At 45.7% G+C, this 20,749-nt stretch overlaps 1 protein-coding gene across 3 annotated transcripts in view; it reads right to left on the bottom strand.

Moving 5' to 3' along the window:
• The window catches only part of grb10b (growth factor receptor-bound protein 10b), a 135,448-nt gene that overhangs the window by 86,986 nt on the left and 27,713 nt on the right, over positions 1 to 20,749 (bottom strand). For 2 of the 3 annotated variants that reach the window (XM_088998809.1, XM_088998806.1), the window contains exons 2-3: positions 19,528 to 19,644; positions 7,953 to 8,049 (exon numbers count right to left, since the gene is read on the bottom strand). In XM_088998809.1, coding sequence (XP_088854935.1) covers positions 7,953 to 8,049; positions 19,528 to 19,578 — 148 coding nt within the window. In that variant the 5' untranslated portion in view covers positions 19,579 to 19,644. The remainder of the gene's footprint in view (positions 1 to 7,952; positions 8,050 to 19,527; positions 19,645 to 20,749) is intronic. The other variant, XM_088998808.1, reaches the window with a different exon arrangement.

Genomic DNA, 20,749 nt, shown 5'->3' with positions numbered 1-20,749 from the left:
CCACTCAAATTGAGGTATTTCATGACGATTGTACCAAACTAGGCTCATTATCAAATTTTCTATATTATTGGAAAATAATAAAAAAATGAAGCTACTAGTATGTTATTATATCCATCAGTGACCATAAAAACTGAACAGATTTTTTTTAGTAGTAGAAAATAATTTAGGCAGTAAAGGGTTAAGCACTTTCTGTACACTATTTGTTGTATGAAGCAGTTCGAGGTGAAAGAGGAGACGATTAAAGCGTCCTTTTCACCAGTGGAACGCAGACGTCATGGTGGAATGTGCACGTCTACTACAAACTAAATGTTGAAAGCAAACACGAAGCTGTAGCATCCATTGACAAAAATAGATTGTCTCACATCTCCTGTCACACGTAAATCCACTTCAATTCCAAGCCGCGACAGTTCCACATAGGCATTGGCATAGGTTTTTTTTACCAGCATAGCACATACATGTGGACAAAATTGGTGGCATCCTAGTGGCAATTCAATAAAATATATTCACAAAAAAAGAAAGGAAGAAAGAAAGAAAGAAAGAAAAGAAAGAAAGAAAGAAAGAAAGAAAGAAAGAAAGAAAGAAAGAAAGAAAGAAAGAAAGACTACATGACAATTAAAGGAAAATTAACCAATTAAATATTGCTCTTTGAAATGTAATTCAACAGAATTGCATATTTGTAAGAAACAAATACTTGGGCTGTGCTTGGACAAAAATGAAGATTTGAATTGCAGATTGAAAATAATGAGTCTTCATATGTTCAACCACACCTGTCCTCTGACATCACAGGTGCCTTCAAATAATTTAATACATCAGCCGGCCCGCTTAAATGGTGATAATTAGTAATGGTCCTTTCTAGTGACAAGGTGTGCGACGTACTGAACATCCACTGGTGGAAGCAAAGGACAGAGTTGTCTCAAGAGAAGAAAATTATCGACAAGCATGTTAAAGGTGAAGTCCATTAGACCAGAGGTCCCCAACCCCCCGGCCGCGGACCGGTACCATTCCGTGGGTCCTTTAGTACCGGGCCGCACAGAAGGAATAAATAATTTACATAATTTCCATTGTATTCATTATCTGAGTCCGAACTATGTTTTATTTTGAAAAATGAAAAATTACCACAATGGATTCACGTTTATTATTATATTTAAAAGAAATGCCTGTCGTATCATTTTCATGCCTGTCGTATCATTTTATTTTGTTGTATTTCTCCGCCGGTCCGTGAAAATATTGTCTGACATTAAACCGGTCCGTGGCGCAAAAAAGGTTGGGGACCACTGTATTAGACTACATCCAAGCCAGCTTGATGTTCCTCTGACCATGGTGTCACAGACATTCTGGACTGGTGCCAAACCTTCCTGCGTGTGGCAGCAAGAGGAAAATGGAAGACAAATTTGTGAGACGGATGCAATAACAATGGCAACAAAAAAGCCCGGAAGAGCATCCGAATAAGTTAAGCATGAAAACTCCAAGGGCTAGGTACAACAGTGTCAGATCACACCATAGGAGAAAACCGAGGAGGACACCACAACGTCTATTCTGTACATTTACCTGAAAGCGGGATTTTTCTAACCTATCAGTGATATTGCTGACTTTTACCAAATAGTTATGTTTGTCCAGACTTCATCGCAAGAAAAAGGAGGACATTTAATTTGGGTCTACGTTGTGATCTAATGGGCTGATATTCTCTTTGTTGTGCTGAACCATTCAGAGTGAAAATGTGTCTTATACGGATATGCCCGTGGACGCATGCCTGTGCCGTGTCACACTTTCCCTACAAGGGCAAAACAGGAATAACTAGAGCTCTGAGATTCATATTAAGCACGCGCTCATGAGAGCCGATCTGTCAGATTACACCACCGCACTGCCACCATTGATGGGATTTGTTTCCCAGCAGCTGCAAGGACACCAAGACTGTTAACATTCACATCTCATGGAGGGATGGGGAATTAAAATATTTGACGAACTTGACATGTTTGGGATGTAGCTGTTCTGCATATTTGCAAGCTCGTAGCTCACAATTTGATCATGAGCCTGATTCTACATTCCATGCGGACAACTGCTGATGCTTCTTAAACATTAGGTGTAAATGAGATGCCCAACCACATCTGATTATGAAATAACATTTTTTGTACATGTTTTTGAAACATGTCAGTGTGACTGGTTCATTGGAAATTTCCAATGACTGAGTCATTTTGTAAAAGCCACCCAATAAACAATAAAAATAGTGATCATTTTGCAGAGCATGATGTGTATGCCAAGTTTGATATATTATCACAGGTTTTCAAAATCATTGCCCTTTTTCTTCGTAAAAGGTGCGCCACCCCGGAAACAACATCAGAATCAGAAAAAGGCCAAAAATGGATTAAAACTTGAAAGAAAGTGGCAAATTTCCTCTTGGCTTTAGCATATGGCTTCAAGAGACTTTTTTTTCTAGGTTTGATATTGTCACGATCTGGTTGGCGCTGTCGGCCCTGCCCGCAGCCACACAGGAGTTGGTCGTCTTCATCAGTGGCAGTTAAAAACGACCGGCACGACCATTCAGTGTCGGGTCATTGTATGCTGTGCATGTGTTTTCTGCAACCTGTCAAGTTTGTTTCATCTTGGCAGACTTTTACTCTTGGTTTTCTTTGATACTTTGTATTTTTCTGTTCAGATGAATTTGATGTTTTAAATTTTGTTCCTGTTGACTTTATTTTAATACAATTTGTCAAATACAACCTGCTGGTCCCCCCTGCCTGCTTTTTTGGGATCCACAACCACCATCACCACCTTGCAAACCATGACAGAAATATTGTATTCTCCAGACTACAAGGTGCACCTTCAATGTATGACATACTATTCAAGTTTTCCATATATAAGATGCACCGCATTATAAGGCACACCTTCAACAAATGAAATATTTTAAGACTATTCCATACATAAGGCACACTGGATTATAAATTGCAGCTTTGACTTGCGAATCTTGTAGTGCGGAAAATATGGTACATCGAAAATGTCAAAGATCTTCATGACACAGGTACAACATGGGGTGCTATGCTAAAAAATATTGGGGGCATTACATTACATACATACATTACCATGGTAACAGCTTTTCTCCCAAATGCAAAAACTTCTTGTTGTAAATAATAATAACAATAATAACAATACTACTACTACTACTACTACTAATAATAATAATAATTATTATTATTATTATTATTACTACAATAATATAATAACAATAATCATCAGCATCATTATCATCATCATTTCGAGAAGAACAATTGAAACCTTGCAGTGATCATTGCTTGGGGCTTACAAAAATTACCAAGGGTTGACATCCCTCTTTTCAGTAAGGTCATATTTCAAGAGTGGTTGATACACACTCTACATCTTGTAAGGTACAATAACTAACCCATTAAGTAAATGGTCAACAGTCAGGGTATTCAGTAATCAGGCCCTTAACATGTCTGTGTGTGTGTGTGTGTGTGTGTGTGTGTGTGTGTGTGTGTGTGTGTGTGTGTGTGTGTGTGTGTGTGTGTGTGTGTGTGTGTGTGTGTGTGCGTGTGTGTGTGCGTGTGTGCTTTAACGTGTCCGCATTAGGGGAAACTGTGCGCTTAACATCTGAATAGAAAGGTCACAGAAAGTGGTAAAATTATTTCTAGGTTTCAAGGTCACTGCACTACTTGTGGTCATATGTGTGTCGCCTGGCTTCAGTATAGTGCGCAGGCCTGGCTGGCGGATAGGAGATGGGGTTGTTTTATATTTGGCCCTCTTCCGCTGTAAACATTTGAGCAGTTCAAAGGGTGATCTGTGCGGACACAGGGTCCCATTATAATTACGCGGCCTTTCTAATTGTACTATACAGGATTGGTCCAAGATGGCGCCCCCCTGTGTGGCTGCCTCCACAGCAGCTCTTTCCCTTTCTTGTCTACTTTTTCACTTCTTTACTTTTCCGTTTTTGTTTTGCCTAATCTCGTTCCATAAACCTACGGAGAGGAGATGGGCATCTTTTCTTTTGCTCATCGCCGTTATTTTTTACTTTTTCATCGCTCCTGTGAACGGGGAATGCACGCGCACGCGGAATCCCATTGTTTACAGTCGAGACCAGCTACTAGCGTGGCGGGCTAATAGCGGACTAGCGGCCGCCGCACCAGACATCCCCGATGAACTGAAGAGGAGGAAACGAGGATGTCGGGCTGGGAAAGATCGCCGCAAAAGAACGAGGAAATACCGACACGTTCTCCCGTCCGTCATCATGGGGAACGTGAGATCGCTCCCAAATAAAATGGACGAGCTGGCGGCGCTAACGCGACATCAGAGGGAGTACCGGGAAGCCAGCTTGCTACTCGTCACGGAGACATGGCTTTCGGCAATCACTCCGGATGCCCACGCAGAGTTGGAGGGCTTCCAACTCGTACGAGCGGACAGAAATGAAGGCAGCGGTAAGCAGAAAGGAGGGGGGATTGCTGTATTTGTGAATGACAAATGGTGCAATCCTGGGCACATCACGGTGAAGGAAAAACTTTGCACTCGGGACATCGAGCTGCTAGCCGTTAGCCTCCGGCCGCATTACCTGCCACGGGAATTCTCACACGTCATAGCCGTGACGACGTACATTCCCCCTACGGCAAATGGCGGTGCTGCCTCCGATACCCTCATATCTGTTGTAAACAAGCTGCAAACCCAGTCCCCCAACGCCTTGTTTATCATCTCAGGGGACTTCAATCACATTTCCCTGAAATTCTCCCTCCCAACATTCACACAGTATGTAACTTGTGCCACCAGAGACAATAACATATTGGACCTATTTTATTCAAACGCCAAGGATGCATACAAACCCTCCCCCCTCCCCCCTCTCGGAAGAGCAGACCGCAATATGGTTTATCTCCAGCCTGTGTACAAACCCCTTGTGCAGAGGCAACCAGCTGTGACCCGCACGATCAAAAGATGGTCCACAGAAGCTGAAGAAGCTCTGCGGGACTGTTTTGATTCAACCAGGTGGGAGCTCTTTACTGAGATTCATGGGGAAGACATTGACTCACTCACCAACACCATCACAGACTACATTAACTTTTGTGAACAAAACACCGTACCAACCAGGACTGTGCGGTGTTTTGCCAACAACAAACCATGGATTAATCCCGACATAAAAGTCCTCCTGAAGGAGAAGAAAAGGGCTTTTGTGTCGGGCAACAGAGAGGAACTGAAGGCCGTGCAGATCCAACTGAGGAGGAAGATCAGAGAGGGGAAGAAGGCCTACAGGATGAAAATGGAGGAGCAGCTGCAAGCCAGCAATGTCGCTGGTGTCTGGAAGGGCCTGAAAAACATCTCAGGCCACAAAAGCCCAGTGACATTGAACGAAAAAGACAAGGACTGGGCAGATGAACTCAACCGCTTTTTCAATCGGTTTGACAAGACGCCAGCCGCCCCCGGCCCACCGTCAACTTCACCTGTAGCTGCACCTGCACCAACTCTCACTGTGGCCTTACCCTCCCTGCCCCCTCTCACGACCAGCTTTCCACAACCAACATCTGCCCTCCCAACCGTTGCCACACCCTCAGCCGCCACTCTGCCTCCTGGTTCCTGCCTGTCTGTCACAACTGCGCAGGTGAGGAACCAACTGAGGAGGATGCAGGTGAGGAAGGCAGCAGGTCCGGATGACATCAGTTCCCGACTCCTCAAGACCTGCTCCGACCAGCTGTGTGACATTGTCCAGCACTTGTTCAACCTGAGCCTGAAGCTGGGCAGAGTTCCACAGCTGTGGAAAACGTCATGCCTGGTCCCAGTGCCCAAGATTGCCAACCCCAAAGAGCTCAACAGCTACAGACCGGTGTCGCTGACGTCTCACCTGATTAAGACGCTGGAGAGACTCGTCCTCGCCCACCTGCGACCGCTGGCAAGCTCATCGCTGGACCCGCTGCAGTTTGCCTACCAGCCCAGCATCGGTGTGGAGGATGCCATCATCTACCTCCTCCATACGGCGTTGCTGCACCTGGAGAATGCTGGGAGCACGGTGAGGATCACATTCTTCGATTTCTCCAGTGCCTTCAACACCATCCAGCCAAGTCTACTGGGGGACAAGCTGCAGCATGCCGGAGTCGACCATCACCTCACATCCTGGATTACAGATTACCTCACAAACAGGCCACAGTACGTGAGAGTAAAGAACTGTGAGTCGGGCAGGCTTCTCTGCAGCACCGGGGCGCCGCAGGGAACAGTCCTGGCTCCATTCCTCTTCACCCTCTACACCTCGGACTTCAATTACAACACCCCAACCTGCCACCTTCAGAAGTTCTCTGACGATTCAGCTATTGTCGGCCTCATTACAGAGGGAGACGATAGGGAGTACAGGGGACTGACAAAGGACTTTGTGGACTGGTGCCAGCAGAATCACCTCCAGATCAACACCGGCAAAACCAAGGAGCTGGTGGTGGATTTCTGCAGGAAACAATCGTCACCTGCACCATTGAACATCCAGGGTTCGGACATTGAGAGGGTGACCTCCTACAAGTACCTGGGTGTTACTCTCAACAATAAACTGGACTGGACAACAAACACGGATGCCCTAATCAAAAAGGGACAGAGTCGCCTCTTCCTCCTCAGGAAACTGAGGTCTTTTGGAGTTCAGGGGTCACTCCTAAAGACTTTCTATGACTCTGTGGTGGCATCAGCCATCCACTATGGCATTGTCTGCTGGTCAGGCAGCATCACCACCCGGGACAGAAAAAGACTGGAGCGCTTTGTCAAGCGGGCCAGTTCTGTCGTGGGCTGCTCGCTGAACTCTCTAGAGGAGGTGGGCAACAGACGGACGCTAGCTAAACTAAAAGCTATGACGGACAGCCCCTCCCACCCCCTCCTGCCCATCCTGACAGCTCTGGGTAGCTCCTTTAGCCAGAGACTATTACACCCGCGCTGCAAGAAGGAGAGGTACCGCCGCTCGTTCCTACCGACTGCTGTCAGGCTTCACAATTCCCAATGATCACATGTGAAAAAAAAAAAAAAAAAAAAAAACTGGACACTTGTAAATATGGGTTGTTGCAATATATCTAAATGCATTTCTTGATTCTGCACTATGTACAGTCTTGTTTATAGAACGGTTTTTGCACATCTACATTTGCACAGTATACAGTTGACATTTTTATTTTGTTATGCTTAGAATATCTTGTTTTCTATCCTTTCACTCCCACCCCAACCCCATCCCTCTTCAATTGCTGCTGTGGACTGCAAATTTCCCCATTGCGGGACGAATAAAGGTATTCTGATTCTGATTCTGATTCCGACAATCGGAGCATGAGATTTAAGTACAATATTAGCTCAGCATGGGAGATAAAGGCGGGGAGTCTGCATGGACTCAACCAATGAATTAGAACACTTGGCCACGGCATAGGAAATAAATGGAGCAGAAATTACATTGTCATTTTTTTTGCATCAGGCGCATGGAGGAAACTCAAGAGAACAAGAGTGACAGATACAGAATACAGATGACTTTAGTTATTTATTGTATTTTTTTGAAAGTTGTTTTTTATTAATGTTTTTTCCTATTTATGTCTCACAGGTTCCCCTACACACACATGCACGCACAGCACACACACAGACTCACGCACACACACACACACACACACACACACACACACACACACACACACACACATTCAACAGTAGCCAAAATGGAACTGTATAGTGCAACTTAGCAGTTTTTTTTTTTTTGACGACGATACTAGTGCAGCGTGTTCTACCGGAAACAAATTCCTTGTGTGTTCTACATACTTGGCAATAAAGATGATTCTGATTCTGATTCTGATACACACACACACACACACACACACACACACACACACACACACACACACACACACACACACACACACACACACACACACACACACACACACACATGCTTTAAAAAATATAGTAATCCATTAATTTCAATAATTACATAATTTTACATTGAAATTTAAAAAGTAACATACCTTGATGGCTTGTTGAAGTGTGATTGGTAGACTGTTGGAAGCTTGGACCAATGAGATTCATCTGTGTGTGATTGGTGGACCGATCGATATTGTCCTGCTGATGGAGACAAAAATCAAGCCAGAGAGGCAAAGTCAGATAAAAACGGAATTTCATGAAGACATCGATGAGAAGGTTTCTTCAGCCGTCATCTGTACAGATGACGGCTGAAGAAACCTTCTCATCGATGGACCACTCCTGTACGACTGAGAGCTTACACAGACGTTTCATGAAGACAGTAAAACTCTCAGCAGCATTTTGCATATTTCAGAAAACAACGTCCAAAATTAAAATGTGCTTTAAATACCTCAGTTTACGAACTTTTCTCCAAACAAACATTAAATTCGCGAGAATATAATCTTGGCATACGAACTAGTTTTCGCCGGACGAACCAAACCACACTGTGCCACAGTGGCTGGCGGACTAGTTTTCGGCGGATGAACACCAAACCATACGATCAAACAGCGCCCTGGTGGCTGGCGGACTAGTTTTCCACACACCCTTTGAGTGCAGACGTGGTTTGCTATCGAGTGGAGTACTTTTACTACTATGGGTAGTACTACTACGGAAAAAGACTCCACCACAGGCTAGTGTTCAGCCGAAGAGGAAACGAGAAAAGAAAATTATGGTCGAGCAGAAGAAGGAGATCATCGGAAAACACGAATGAGGTGTGCGTTTGTGTGACTTAGCATCCCAGTACCAATACGCCAAGTTGGCCATTGCTATGTGTGGCTTAGGGTGTTTCTGTGTTGTATAAGCAACGGTCTCAGCCAATTGAAGATATTGAAAAACTTCGGTTGATTTGGATTAACGAAAAGCAGTCGTAGGGGACAGTGAGTCCAAGAAAGGGTGGCAATTTATATCATCAAGAGGCAACTACTTCAACGACCATTACAAAGCTAAATGAAACGACTTTATTACACAGTAAAGTTTATTTATTCAATTAAAATACAATAGCACATTTATTATACATAAAATAAGGTATATTTTGTGTATTTTTAAGGCTGATTTAGTCGACAATTGTGTTTTATGGGGACCTGGGAACAGATTATTCCCATTTTTAATGGTTTCCTATGGGAAATTGATGTTTGGAAGACATAATTTTCGCCTTACACACTTTCTGGGAACCAATTAAGTTCGTAAACTGAGGTATCACTCTATTTCATTTGAACTGAAAAAATACAAATGAGAACGTCATTCTTATCATTTTTTTCTGAATAAGCTCTTAGTTTCTTTTTTGTTCGTCTAAATGTTCCTTTGTTTTCATTGCAGCACACCCTCCACTCAATGATCACACCGAACATTTTGTTATCTTCTGTCATTATCAAATGTACAAATGCGAGGTGCAGCCGAATAATGCACAATCCATCCACTTCAGTTCAGATTCCTGCACACTGGTAAATCCATATAGTGGTAATACAGTGGGGCCTCGGTTTATGGACACCTTGCCTTATGAACTTTTCAGTTTACGAACGTTAAATTTATGAAAATTAAACGTTGGATTAAGCACTACTTTTTGCGATACACACCCCCCACCACGGCTGGCGGAGTAATCTTCGGCAGAAGAACACCAAAGCACACGACCGAACAGTGCCCCAGCCGGCCTACCTTTCCACATCCCCTTTCTATGAGTGCACACGTCGATCGTCTTCAACGATTCTTTTGCTGTTATCAGACCGAAAAAGACACCACCACAGGCTCGTGTTTAGCCGAAGAAGACACAAAACAAAATTACAGTCGAGGAGAAGAAGGAGATCATTGAGAAACACGAACGAGGTGTGCGTTTGTGGCGTCACAGGTGCGCACCGCAGCTTTCATATGAATCCCAGCCTGACACATCTCCCACGCTGTGTGTCACTTCCCTCAGAGTAACTTTCTACTACCATTCTACAAACAAAGAGCCCGGTACCGATATGCTAAGTCCACCATTGCTACCATCCTTCGCAAGAAAGGTTTACACAAAGACGTTATTTACTTGATGCTTTCACATGACTAATGACATGAACTTGTCACGTGCAAGTTGACAGCTGGGGCGGGGCCACCGCTCCCAACCTCCGCCAGCTGATGTCAATCCCTTATTCACCGATACTGGGACATTTCAACGAGTCACTGTCACCTCACCAGTGACATGACTACGACGCCTCGCGCCTCACCAGTGTCTTGGACTTGCCAGCACAAGAGGTTGTTTGGCCTGAGGTGATTGTCAGCCGCGATCGCGTAAATTTGTTGCTTTTCCGGGATCGCGAGTTTCTTCACCCCCACGTGCTATTTCTTTTTTTTGGCCGAGCTTGATAGGCTGGACAGACCACCGCCGCCCGCCTTCTTTTGTCGGGTCTGTGGAATCATCGGACTCGCGCCTCTTGTTATAATAAAATCTCTGCCAGCACCTACGTCTCTGCCGCCTGCTTAGGGATCCAACCCCTTTTAACGTTCCGGCCAGTCAGCTATCCCTGTCATGATCGGAACGTGACAGTATCATTGTGTTCAGCTTATAGAAAAAGCTTGGCATGATGTTACCCTTCGATCCTTGAAAGCAGCATGGAAGCATTTGTGATGTGCAGGCTTTTATTGAACAGTTCTATCCAGAAAAGACTGTGGCGATGAGAATTATCAACATGATGAATGATAATGTGATGCCTCACTTTCGTAAGACCTTACAAGTCAGAAAGCAACAGGTGTCAATTAAGAGCCATCAACGACCATCACAAATGTAAATAAAGTGACTTTATTGTACAGTGCAGTGTATTTCTTTCATTACAATAAAATAGCACATTTATTATACATATAATAAGGTATGTTGTGTGTAGGTTTAAGGCTTATTGCGTTGAAAATTATATTTTATGAAGACCTGGGAATGGATTATTATCATTTTAATGGTTTCCTATGGGAAATTAATTTTTGGGATACACACTTTTCGCCATACATACTCTGTCTGGGAACCAATTAAGTTTGTAAGCCAAGGTCCCACTGTATACTGAAAAATAATCAAATTCAGTCACAAAATCGGTTGATAGGAATGCAAGCTTTATCAAGAAAAACGTCCCAGAACATTTACGATATTATGTTCAGTGAATACATTCCATGCATCTCAAACACCGCTTCATCTCAGACACTCAATGTGAACGAGCATTATTTATTGCTGGACTACTGAAATACAGTAAGGAAAGAATTTATGCACTTAATTTGGATTTGTTTTTTATACAACCACATGAGGGAGAGCCCAATCGATTGGGAATGCATTTAATGTTTAGACAGGGCCTAACAAGAGGAAGAACGGAATGTCCCTGGACAGAAGGCTGATGATGGCAGAGACCGTCTGTCTTCCACAGCACACCTCCTCCAAAACTACAGCTTTGTAAATGCGAATAAACAGAACATTTCCACAATACAATACGTATAGCCACAGAGATACTTAAGATACCCCAAGTCATGTTTTTAATCACAATGAAGCAGACGGAGGTTGTACAAGTCTCGTCTCTTACGAAGCAAAGGCTATTATTATTGAGTCTGACGGCTTCGAGGTGAGGTGCCACAGTAAGTACAGTGTATCATTATTTAAAAAAAAAATCAGGCATCTTTGACTTACATTTTGTCCCCATGGCTTGTACACAGAGTACAAGATCCCATAACTCACAGAATGACTTTGCTAGTCAATGTTTTTGGACAAACTTCATGTTTTACTTTCTTGTGGTGGTCCTGACGTTACACTTCAAGTAATGTTGAATTGAGAGGAATATTACTGAATGTGAAATGAATAGAATGCAGAACGGGTCCAAATTAATAATTTCCTCTGGTCTCGTGGCTGTAACGCAGTGTGAAGAGCCCCTATTGAAAAAAACAAATACAGCAACTTATCCCAGGGATGAAAGTAGACTTTACTGAAAAGTTTGGACAAAAGTATCTATCTATCTATCTATCTATCTATCTATCTATCTATCTATCTATCTATCTATCTATCTATCTATCTATCTATCTATCTATCTATCTATCTATCTGTCTATCTATCTATCTGTCTGTCTGTCTGTCTGTCTGTCTGTCTGTCTGTCTGTCTGTCTGTCGGTCCGTCGGTCCGTCGGTCCGTCCGTCCGTCCCTCCCTCCCTCCCTCCCTCCCTCTCTCTCTCTCTCTCTCTCTCTCTCTCTCTCTCTCTCTCTCTCTCTCTCTCTCTCTCTCTCTCTCTCTGTATATATATATATATATATATATATATATATATATATATATATATATATATATATATATCAGTGGTACCTCGGTTCTTGACCATAATTCGTTCCAGGACCCTGTTCGAAAAGCGATTTTTTTCGAAAACCGAAACCACCTCTTTGCTCCTGTCACTTGCGAGTTGACATCGGGGAGGGGGGGGGGGGGCTGACTCTCCCGGCCGTTCTCCACCTGCTGTCATTCTCTAATCACGGACACGGGGCATTTATACGGTTCGCGATCACCTCGCCAATGCCGGATGATTGACTCAACTCGCCACCGTACCTGGACTCTTCCTTTGATGCGTGAGTGTATCCGGTCCGAGGTATTTTCCCTGCGTTCCGTAAATTTATGTCATCTTCCGGGATTGCGTCATTTTGCACCCTCGTGTGCCATTCGCTTTTTTTGCGTAGTAAGCGGGTAACAAATCGCTACGAGCCACGTTGACTCCACTTTCTCAGCGGGTTTCAAAACTCTGAAGTACACTTTTTAGTCAGGGTTTAGTCCCTAGCATGCTTCTGATTGGCTGCTGGTGCAGAGTATGCAAATTGCCAAACGAACTCTCGCAATTTGCGAGAGGATTTAACAAACATTATGTGTCATAATTTTTCGCGTCTTCGAACGTTCGTTTGGGAATTTGCATACTCGGCACCGGCAGCCAATCAGAAGCCTGCTTCGGACTACACCCTGACTCAAAAGTGTACTTCAGAGTTTTGAAACCCACTGAGAAAGTGGAGTCCTTGTAGTGTTAAGCAGGCAACACAACGCAAACGTTGCACGCGACCCATGTTTCCTAGCTGACAACAGAAAAACCTTTAATAGCATCTAAAATACCCAAAACACGCAGGATGACATTTTTAGTCAAATGCAAAACACCAATAAAAATGACTTTAAGTTTCTAAAAAGTACTTCAATTTGAAACCGGAAGTGGCCAGTTTCAGAAGGTCTCGCCCTCTTGTTCGTGGTGTCACGCCAAGACGTCTTGCCTTGCTCGAGAATCAAAACAATGGCTTCAGATTCGGAGAAGATGTTTTCTTGTTACTCATCCAGTTATGAATATGATTCAAATAGTTCTGAAGAGGAAAGCATACATGTTTGCAATAAATTAAAGTATTCATTTCGTGTCATTTTGAGGCATCTGGAGAGAAATGTTTCACCCACAAGATGGCGACAAAGGTCCGTGGAAAGGGGCTGATTTTTCTCCTTCGCATTTTTGTCAGCGAATATCAAATAGTTGTTCGGTGTAACACACAACGATTCTGTAGTATATGCCACACTGCCACATGACGTCGCGGCAGTGTCGTAAAACAGGGTTGTTGACAGCAACAAGTTAAGATGATGTTAGTTGAAATAAATACCTTAGATAGACAAGTCGTCTCCTCTCGTCCTCCGACACAACATTGGCGACGAAGATAGACTTTCACGCAGCTCCCCTCCCCTCGTTCCTCGCGCTCCCCGGTGAGCGACCAGTCCCGTGGTCCCGTTGGTATGACTCGTTTACGACATATCTGACGGAGATCAGACTAAACCAGGCAAGCGACGCACGGCTAACGGCTATGCTAATACACGGCTTAGGTAGTGAGGGGCAGCGCATTTTTCGCTCTCTCGGACCCACGCAGACATACAAGGATTGTGTCACCTTATTGGCCCGACATCCCCCCCCCCCCCCCTCAGAGTGTGATTGTCCGCCGGATAGCCTTTCATCAAAGACGGCAACGCTCGGGCGAGCTAGCGCACCATTACTTTGCCGACTTGAGGTGTTTAGGGGCCCTCTGTAAATTCGGCCCCTTGGAGGAGGAAATGATTATCGGTGCTGGTCTCCACTGGCTTGAGAAGGGAAACATGGAAGACCGCATGGATCCGCATCGTGGGTGGCAGCCGGAGCCTCACCGAGACCGGGCTGAGGATGGTCTCGATGGGGAAGGGACCTGTGAAGCGTGGGCCCAGCTTGGCCGAAGTCCCGGCCAGTGGGAGGTCCCTCGTGGACAGCCATACCTCCTGTCCGACCTGGTAGTTGGGTGCCTGTCGGCGACGACGGTCCGCGACTAGCTGGTTCCGGGACGCCGTGCGCGACAGGGCGGCCCTGGTCTCCTTCCACACTCGATGGGCGTCTCAGGTGGTGTTCAATGGACGGGACCTCCACCTGGACCTCCTGGGTGGGGAACAGAGGCGGCTGATAGCCACAGGCGGACATGAACGGGGACCGACCTGTGGCTGTGGAGACCAGGGTGTTGTGGGCGTACTCCACCCACGGTAAGTGGAGGGCCCACGACGCAGGACTGTGAAGGCACACACACCGGAGGGCCGCCTCCAGGTCCTGGTTCTTGTTGGTCTGGGGATGGTAGCCAGACTACAGGCTCGCCGACGCCACTAGGGACCGACAGAAACATTTCCATACCTTGGAGACGAACTGCGGTCCCCGGTCCGACACGATGTCCGTTGGAATCCCGTGGACACGGACGACGTGGTTAACCAGGAGTTGAGCCGTCTCGATGGCCGACGGCAACCTGGTTAACGGGACGAAGTGGGTCGACTTCGAGAAGTGGTCCACCACGGTGAGGATGACCGTTTTGCCGCGGGAGGGGGGGGACCTGTGACAAAGTCGACAGAGATGTGGGACCAGGGTCGGGAGGGGACAGGTAGTGGCTTAGTGACTGGAGGAGTCCTGCCGGGGGTTGGTGGGAGGCCTTCCCACGAGCGCAGGCCGGGCACGCCTTCACAAACTCCATGACGTCCTTCCTGTACTCCGGCCACCAGAACCGCTGGGCGATGAGCTGGATCATCCTGTTGACCCCTGGGTGACAGGCTACCCTGGAGGTGTGTCCCCAGAGTAGCACCTCGGTGCGTAGCGTGGGCGGACGAACAGGCGATCCACCGAGCAACCCTTGGGGATGGGGTTACTCCCCTGGGCTGCCTGGACTTTCCTCTCAACCTCCCACCGCAGGGCACCCAGGATATGTTGGGCCGGCAGGATGTTGGCGATGGTTTCCTCCTTCTCTGCGGGCTCGTGGATGCGAGATAGGGCGTCTGGCTTGGTGTTCTGCGACCCTGGGCAGTAGGTGAGAGAAAAGTTAAACCGTGTGAGGAAGAGTGCCCATCGGGCCTGCCGAGAGTTGAGCCTCTTGGCAGACCGGATGGCAGCCAGGTTCTTGTGGTCGGTATATACAGTGAAGGGGTGTTTGGCCCCCTCAAGCCAGTGTCTCCACTCTTGCAGCGCCAGGGTGACCGTCAACAGTTCCCGGTTGCCTACATCGTAGTTGGCTTCTGCGGGGCTGAGCCGGCGGGAGAAGAAGGCGCATGGGCGAAGTTTCTTGTCGGTAGGGAGCGCTGAGACAGGCCGCCCCCCACTCCGGACTCGGAAGCGTCGACCTCGACGAATGCAAGGTCCGGGTCGGGATGACGTAGGACTGGGGGGTTGGAAAAGGCTTGGCGGAGGCGGTTGAACGCCCCCTCTGCGTCGGGTGTCCACCTGAAGGGAACCTTGGTGGATGTGAGGTTAGTGAGGGGGAGTGCCTTCTGACTATAACCGCGAACAAAGCAGCGGTAGAAATTGAAGCGGTAGAAGCAGTACTGCGCCTGCCAGAACCCTAATGCCCTGTAGAATTGTCCTCTTTTCTGGGCATGACAGCCTTCTACTTGCGTTTCCTCCGGAACTACTCCGATACAACCACGCCACTTCGGGCCCTCCTAAAGCAGAACACCCTTTGGTCATAGACACCAGCATGCTCGGCAGCTGTTCGCGGACTCAAGACACAGCGCACCTCCCCGCCAGTACTCGCCCATTTTGACCTACACAGCCCAACATCAGAATCAGAATCAGAATCAGAATCATCTTTATTGCCAAGTATGTAGAACACACAAGGAATTTGTTTCCGGTAGAACACGCTGCACTAGTATCGTTGTCAAAAAAACTGCTAAGTGGCACTATACAGTTCCATTTTGGCTACTGTTGAAAGAGTTCAAAGAGTTAATGGCTTGGGGGAAGAAGCTGTTTAAATGTCTGCTGGATTTGGTGCGCATGGATCGGATTCGTGACTTGTGACACATCATGTTGGAACGATGTCTGAATGGCTCGGGGGCTTTGTACTGTGGTTCCAGTCACCGCGGGGCCCCACATTCTCACCATGGTTCACAAGGGACATCTGGGTATCGTGAGGGTCAAGCAACACTGCAGGGGCCTAATCTGGTGGCCAGGTATAGACAGCGACGGAGAAACTATGGTCAAGGACTGTTCAGCATGCCTCACAAGCGGCAAGACTGGCCAGCCCCCACTTGCCCATTGCAGCCCGTTGCATGGCCGACCCGCCCATGGAATCAAATCCAGGTCGACATTTGCGGTGAGCTCCATGCCATGCCTCAACACTAGCGATTCCTCTTGGTAGCATACGACCTCCACTCGAAGTGGCCTGAGGTCTTGCCGGCCGGGTCAGTCACAACCAAAATCGTCACGGACTTCCTATCTTCTCTTTTCGCACAATGGGATGTGCCTGACACTATCACAACAGATAATGGGCCTCAGTTCATCTCAGCAGACTTCGCAGCCTTCACAGAGGCGAGGGGAATTAAGCATGTCAGGACAGCCTTTTATCACCCCCAGGCCAATGGGGGCGTAGAAAGGTTCAACCAAACTCTGAAGAATGGACTCAGAGCACACCTGGCAGACGGCCTTCCATTCTCTTCTGCACTAGAGAACACTCTGTTGCACTACAGAGCAACACCTCATGTCACAACAGGCGACTCCCCAGCTTTCCTGATGCTGGGACGTGAACTGCAGCTTCCCCTTGACCACCTCCGTCCTCCTGCTGGAGCCACACCAATGTCGGAGTCTTCTTCAGCAGCAAAGTGGCCAACGAGCAGTAGCGTATGAAGCGGCAATTTGACAAGAAGCACCGGGGGAAGCAACCCACACTTACCGTGCTGGACTGGGTCCGCATTCGCCGCCCCAACCGCTCCCACAAATTGGACTCATTCTGGACAGCACCAGTCCAGATTACCGCCCAAGTTGGACCGGCCACCTTCCGTCTAGCTGACGGGTCGCATTGGCATGCCAGCTGCCTCAAGAGAGTGGTATCACCAACCCCTGTCGCAGATTCGAACCTCTCAAACAACAACATTGACCTTCCTGTCATATGGCCGACAACACCAGTGGGATGCCTTGAAGAGTGTGGTGAACCAGCCGTGCCTGTGGTACCAGAGCCTCGGCCAGCTCGCGTCTGCCTTCGCCCGCGGTATTTAGATGACTACATCACAGACTTCTCGTGTTCTGATCCCAGCTGGTGCTTAGCCTATTACGTGGCAGAATAACCCACAAGGCTAAGCAGGGAAAAAGAATAGTTTTTGTGGTTCCTTCAGGGAGGGGGGTAAATGTCGTATATGCCACGCTGCCACATGACGTCGCGGCAGTGTCGTAAAACAGGGTTGTTGACGGCAACAAGTTAAGATTATGTTAGTTGACATAAATACCTTACACAGACAAGTCGTCTTCTCTCGTTCCTCCGACACAACGCCCATCGCATTATTAATCTGAAATTTTCAGAACAAACAAAGTACCGTAAACTGCATTCAGGTGATGAAAGGACTGTGACAGTATGTCCTTTCTCGGTCAGGGGTGTTCCTTCCGTGACGTGATGTCAGGACTCGTCCCCAACTCAAAAACAAGACTTCCGGAATATTCAGCGTGAGTCTTAAAACGTAAAATATAGCTATATGCAGTGGAATATGTGTAAAATACGCTCAGTAGAAGTCATTTGAAGCGATTTTACAAATTATGGACACAACTTGTCCGAGCGTCGGTTGTCCTTTAAGGCCTCCTTGAAGTGTTTCAGTATCAACACATATACGATACAAGATTTTTCTGCCTGTCCTGGCCTGGGCTCCAGAGGGTCTGGTTTAAAAAAAAAGTGTTGGGATCGGACCATAAGAGCCATTAATGAGAAAAGAACTCCTGACCGCCTTCCCCATGTTCGAGCAACATCACTGAACAACCCGACCGTAGCCAATCATTTGTCTCAACGTTAAGCTTCGTTGGTCAGACTGAAAGTATCGTAATGAGACTCGCATCATCGTGATGCAAAATGATAATGAAAGTCAACGGTGCTTCACCAAATTCCAGGTCCAAATAGTCTAAATCACCATTATCGACACACACTGTCTGTCTGTCCAGCTACCAGACTGTGACTGATTCCTTACCGTTCCATCCAAGCAACTCTCCAACAATGTTTGCCTGGTGATGCTAAGGCACAAATTCTAAAAGGTCATGGTTCAACTCCACTGAGCAAAACTAAGGACTCTTCCGCACCATATTCTCTGCTTTAGTGTTCTTCTCGTCTTTAAATAAGTGTTTGCAATGTAAAGTAATACAAACCAAACTGAAATGACAAGACATAATTTAAGATGATTGGTAATCTTTTGTCCCGACTATCGATCCACTTCTTAAGTTTAGGGTGTGCTGCAAAGAAAAAAAAAAGCATCAGAAGCTCGCCCTGCCAGAACCAACACTGTCCTTTCTTCCTATATTTACCTTTTGAAATCCAGAATTACACACATGCCATTCCGTGAAGTAGAAACGTGACCAAATTGCACGCAAGTATGTCGTGTAAGGCTGTGATGAAGGCAGTCCCAATATTCACCACTTCCAAATAAACAAATAAATAATATGATTTAAAATAATACTTCACAAAATGTAGAATTTATATAACCAAAAGAGTGATAACGCGCCAGTCCCATGGTTGAAACGTGATCAAAATAAATATCTCATGATTAATTTATTATAGGCTTTGTCCCTGCATTTCCATAAAACTGATTTAGTTTGTATTCAATAGTATAACTACTTGATTTCAATATATTGGATTGGATTGGATATGCCTTTATTAGTCTCACAGTGGAGAAATTTACATTTCACAGCAGCAAAGTGATGAAAGGAATGAAAGTAGAAAAACAAAATACATGAGCTGCTGGAAAGGCAGCCACTCTCGCGGCGCCGTCTTGAAGTCAAAATAAAAAAAAAAAAAAAAACTAAATAACAAATAATATGACAGCATAGAGACAATATGACAAAACAAAGACAGTTATTTGTGCTCTGCAGTTTTTTAGTTTTTGTTTTTGTTGCAACACATACACACACATTGTTCGAAAAAAAATAACTTGTATGACAAAGTACCATTCTTTTTTATTTTGGTCTGAATTTACTGTGTAATGATGCAAAATAAATTTCATCAACTCTGGGTTTTGTGATCTCATCTCTACAATTACGTACTATAGTCTGGTGATGTTATTGAGTTTTGTGGATTTTGAACAAATATTGAATTGGGGGGAAACAAGCACTCTTGCAAGTTACCGGATAATTGGGATGACGCAGGAAGTAATCAGGACATCCAGCCACAGCCATGTTTTTGAGTTGTTCACTTCTTTTGTATGACCTATTTGATTGGATCAGGCCTTCCGGAAGTTGAACCTGCAGAAGAAAAATCGTCACATTAATTTGAGCATAAAATAAACAAGGAAAGAAAGAAGGAAATAAGGAAAGAAAGAAGGAAAGAGAGAGCGAAAGAAAGAAAAAAAGAAAAGAAAGAAAAAGCAAGAAAGAAAGGGTGAATCATCGATCCATTCATCCATTTTCCAGACCGCTTTATCCCCATTAGGATTGCGGGGGTGCTGCTGGAGCGTATCCCAGCCATCTTCGGGCATGAGACGGTGGACACCCTAAATTGGTTGCCAGCCAATCGCAGGGAATAAGGAGACAAACAACAGTCACTCTCAAACATAAGGACAATTTAGAGTGTTCAATTGGCCTGTCATGGATGTTTTTGATATGAGGGAGGAAACTGGAGGATCCGGAGAAAACCCATGTGGGCCCAAGGAGAACATGCAAACCCACAGGGAGGCCGGACTGGGTCTTGAACTCATGACCTCTGCACTATTAACCGTGCATGCTAACCACTCGACTACTGGGTCGCCAAGGGTGAATTAGATAAAGTATAGTCAGAGAAGTACACAAGTTTAAAGTTTGACTTGCATTCAACATAATGTCACACTCAAGGCATCGTTTTATGTGGCAAGGCAAATTAAACATGTCAACTTCCGTGATTCTTGCTAAAATCAATTTCAAAACTTCAAATTCTCAGATGTGATCAGATATTGTCAGCTTTTTGTTTTCACTAGACCTCTCATTACAATAACCTATCCAGTAGTGGATTTCTGTATATGGTTTTGGTGATAGCGGCCCTCTAAGGGAAACTGTCACTAAAATGTGCGTTTGACTTCCGGGATGTAATCAATCCTTACAGACTTTGAAAGTTTCTTGCACTTTTCATTCCTGGGGAACTTGGCTTTTGAAATAAAGTATCAATCGATGAATGTATTTTAATTTCTTAAAATGGATACCCTACTTACCTTTTGGTACCACTACCACTGGGTAAACATCCCAGAGTACTAACCCAAAAATACACTGCAGGCACCTCTACAGGTCTGAAGTTAGACCACTGAGATACATTTGGAAACATGCTGCTTCAGGCTCAATACCATGAGTGCCGCTGATACGCTATAAAGCTAATTTTATC

Source organism: Hippocampus bargibanti, linkage group LG06, assembly GCF_051943395.1.
Source record: "Hippocampus bargibanti isolate YZ-2025 linkage group LG06, ASM5194339v1, whole genome shotgun sequence".
Taxonomy (NCBI): domain Eukaryota; kingdom Metazoa; phylum Chordata; class Actinopteri; order Syngnathiformes; family Syngnathidae; genus Hippocampus; species Hippocampus bargibanti.
Note: the sequence above shows the minus strand (reverse complement) of the source record. Positions and strands in the feature narration are given on the sequence as shown.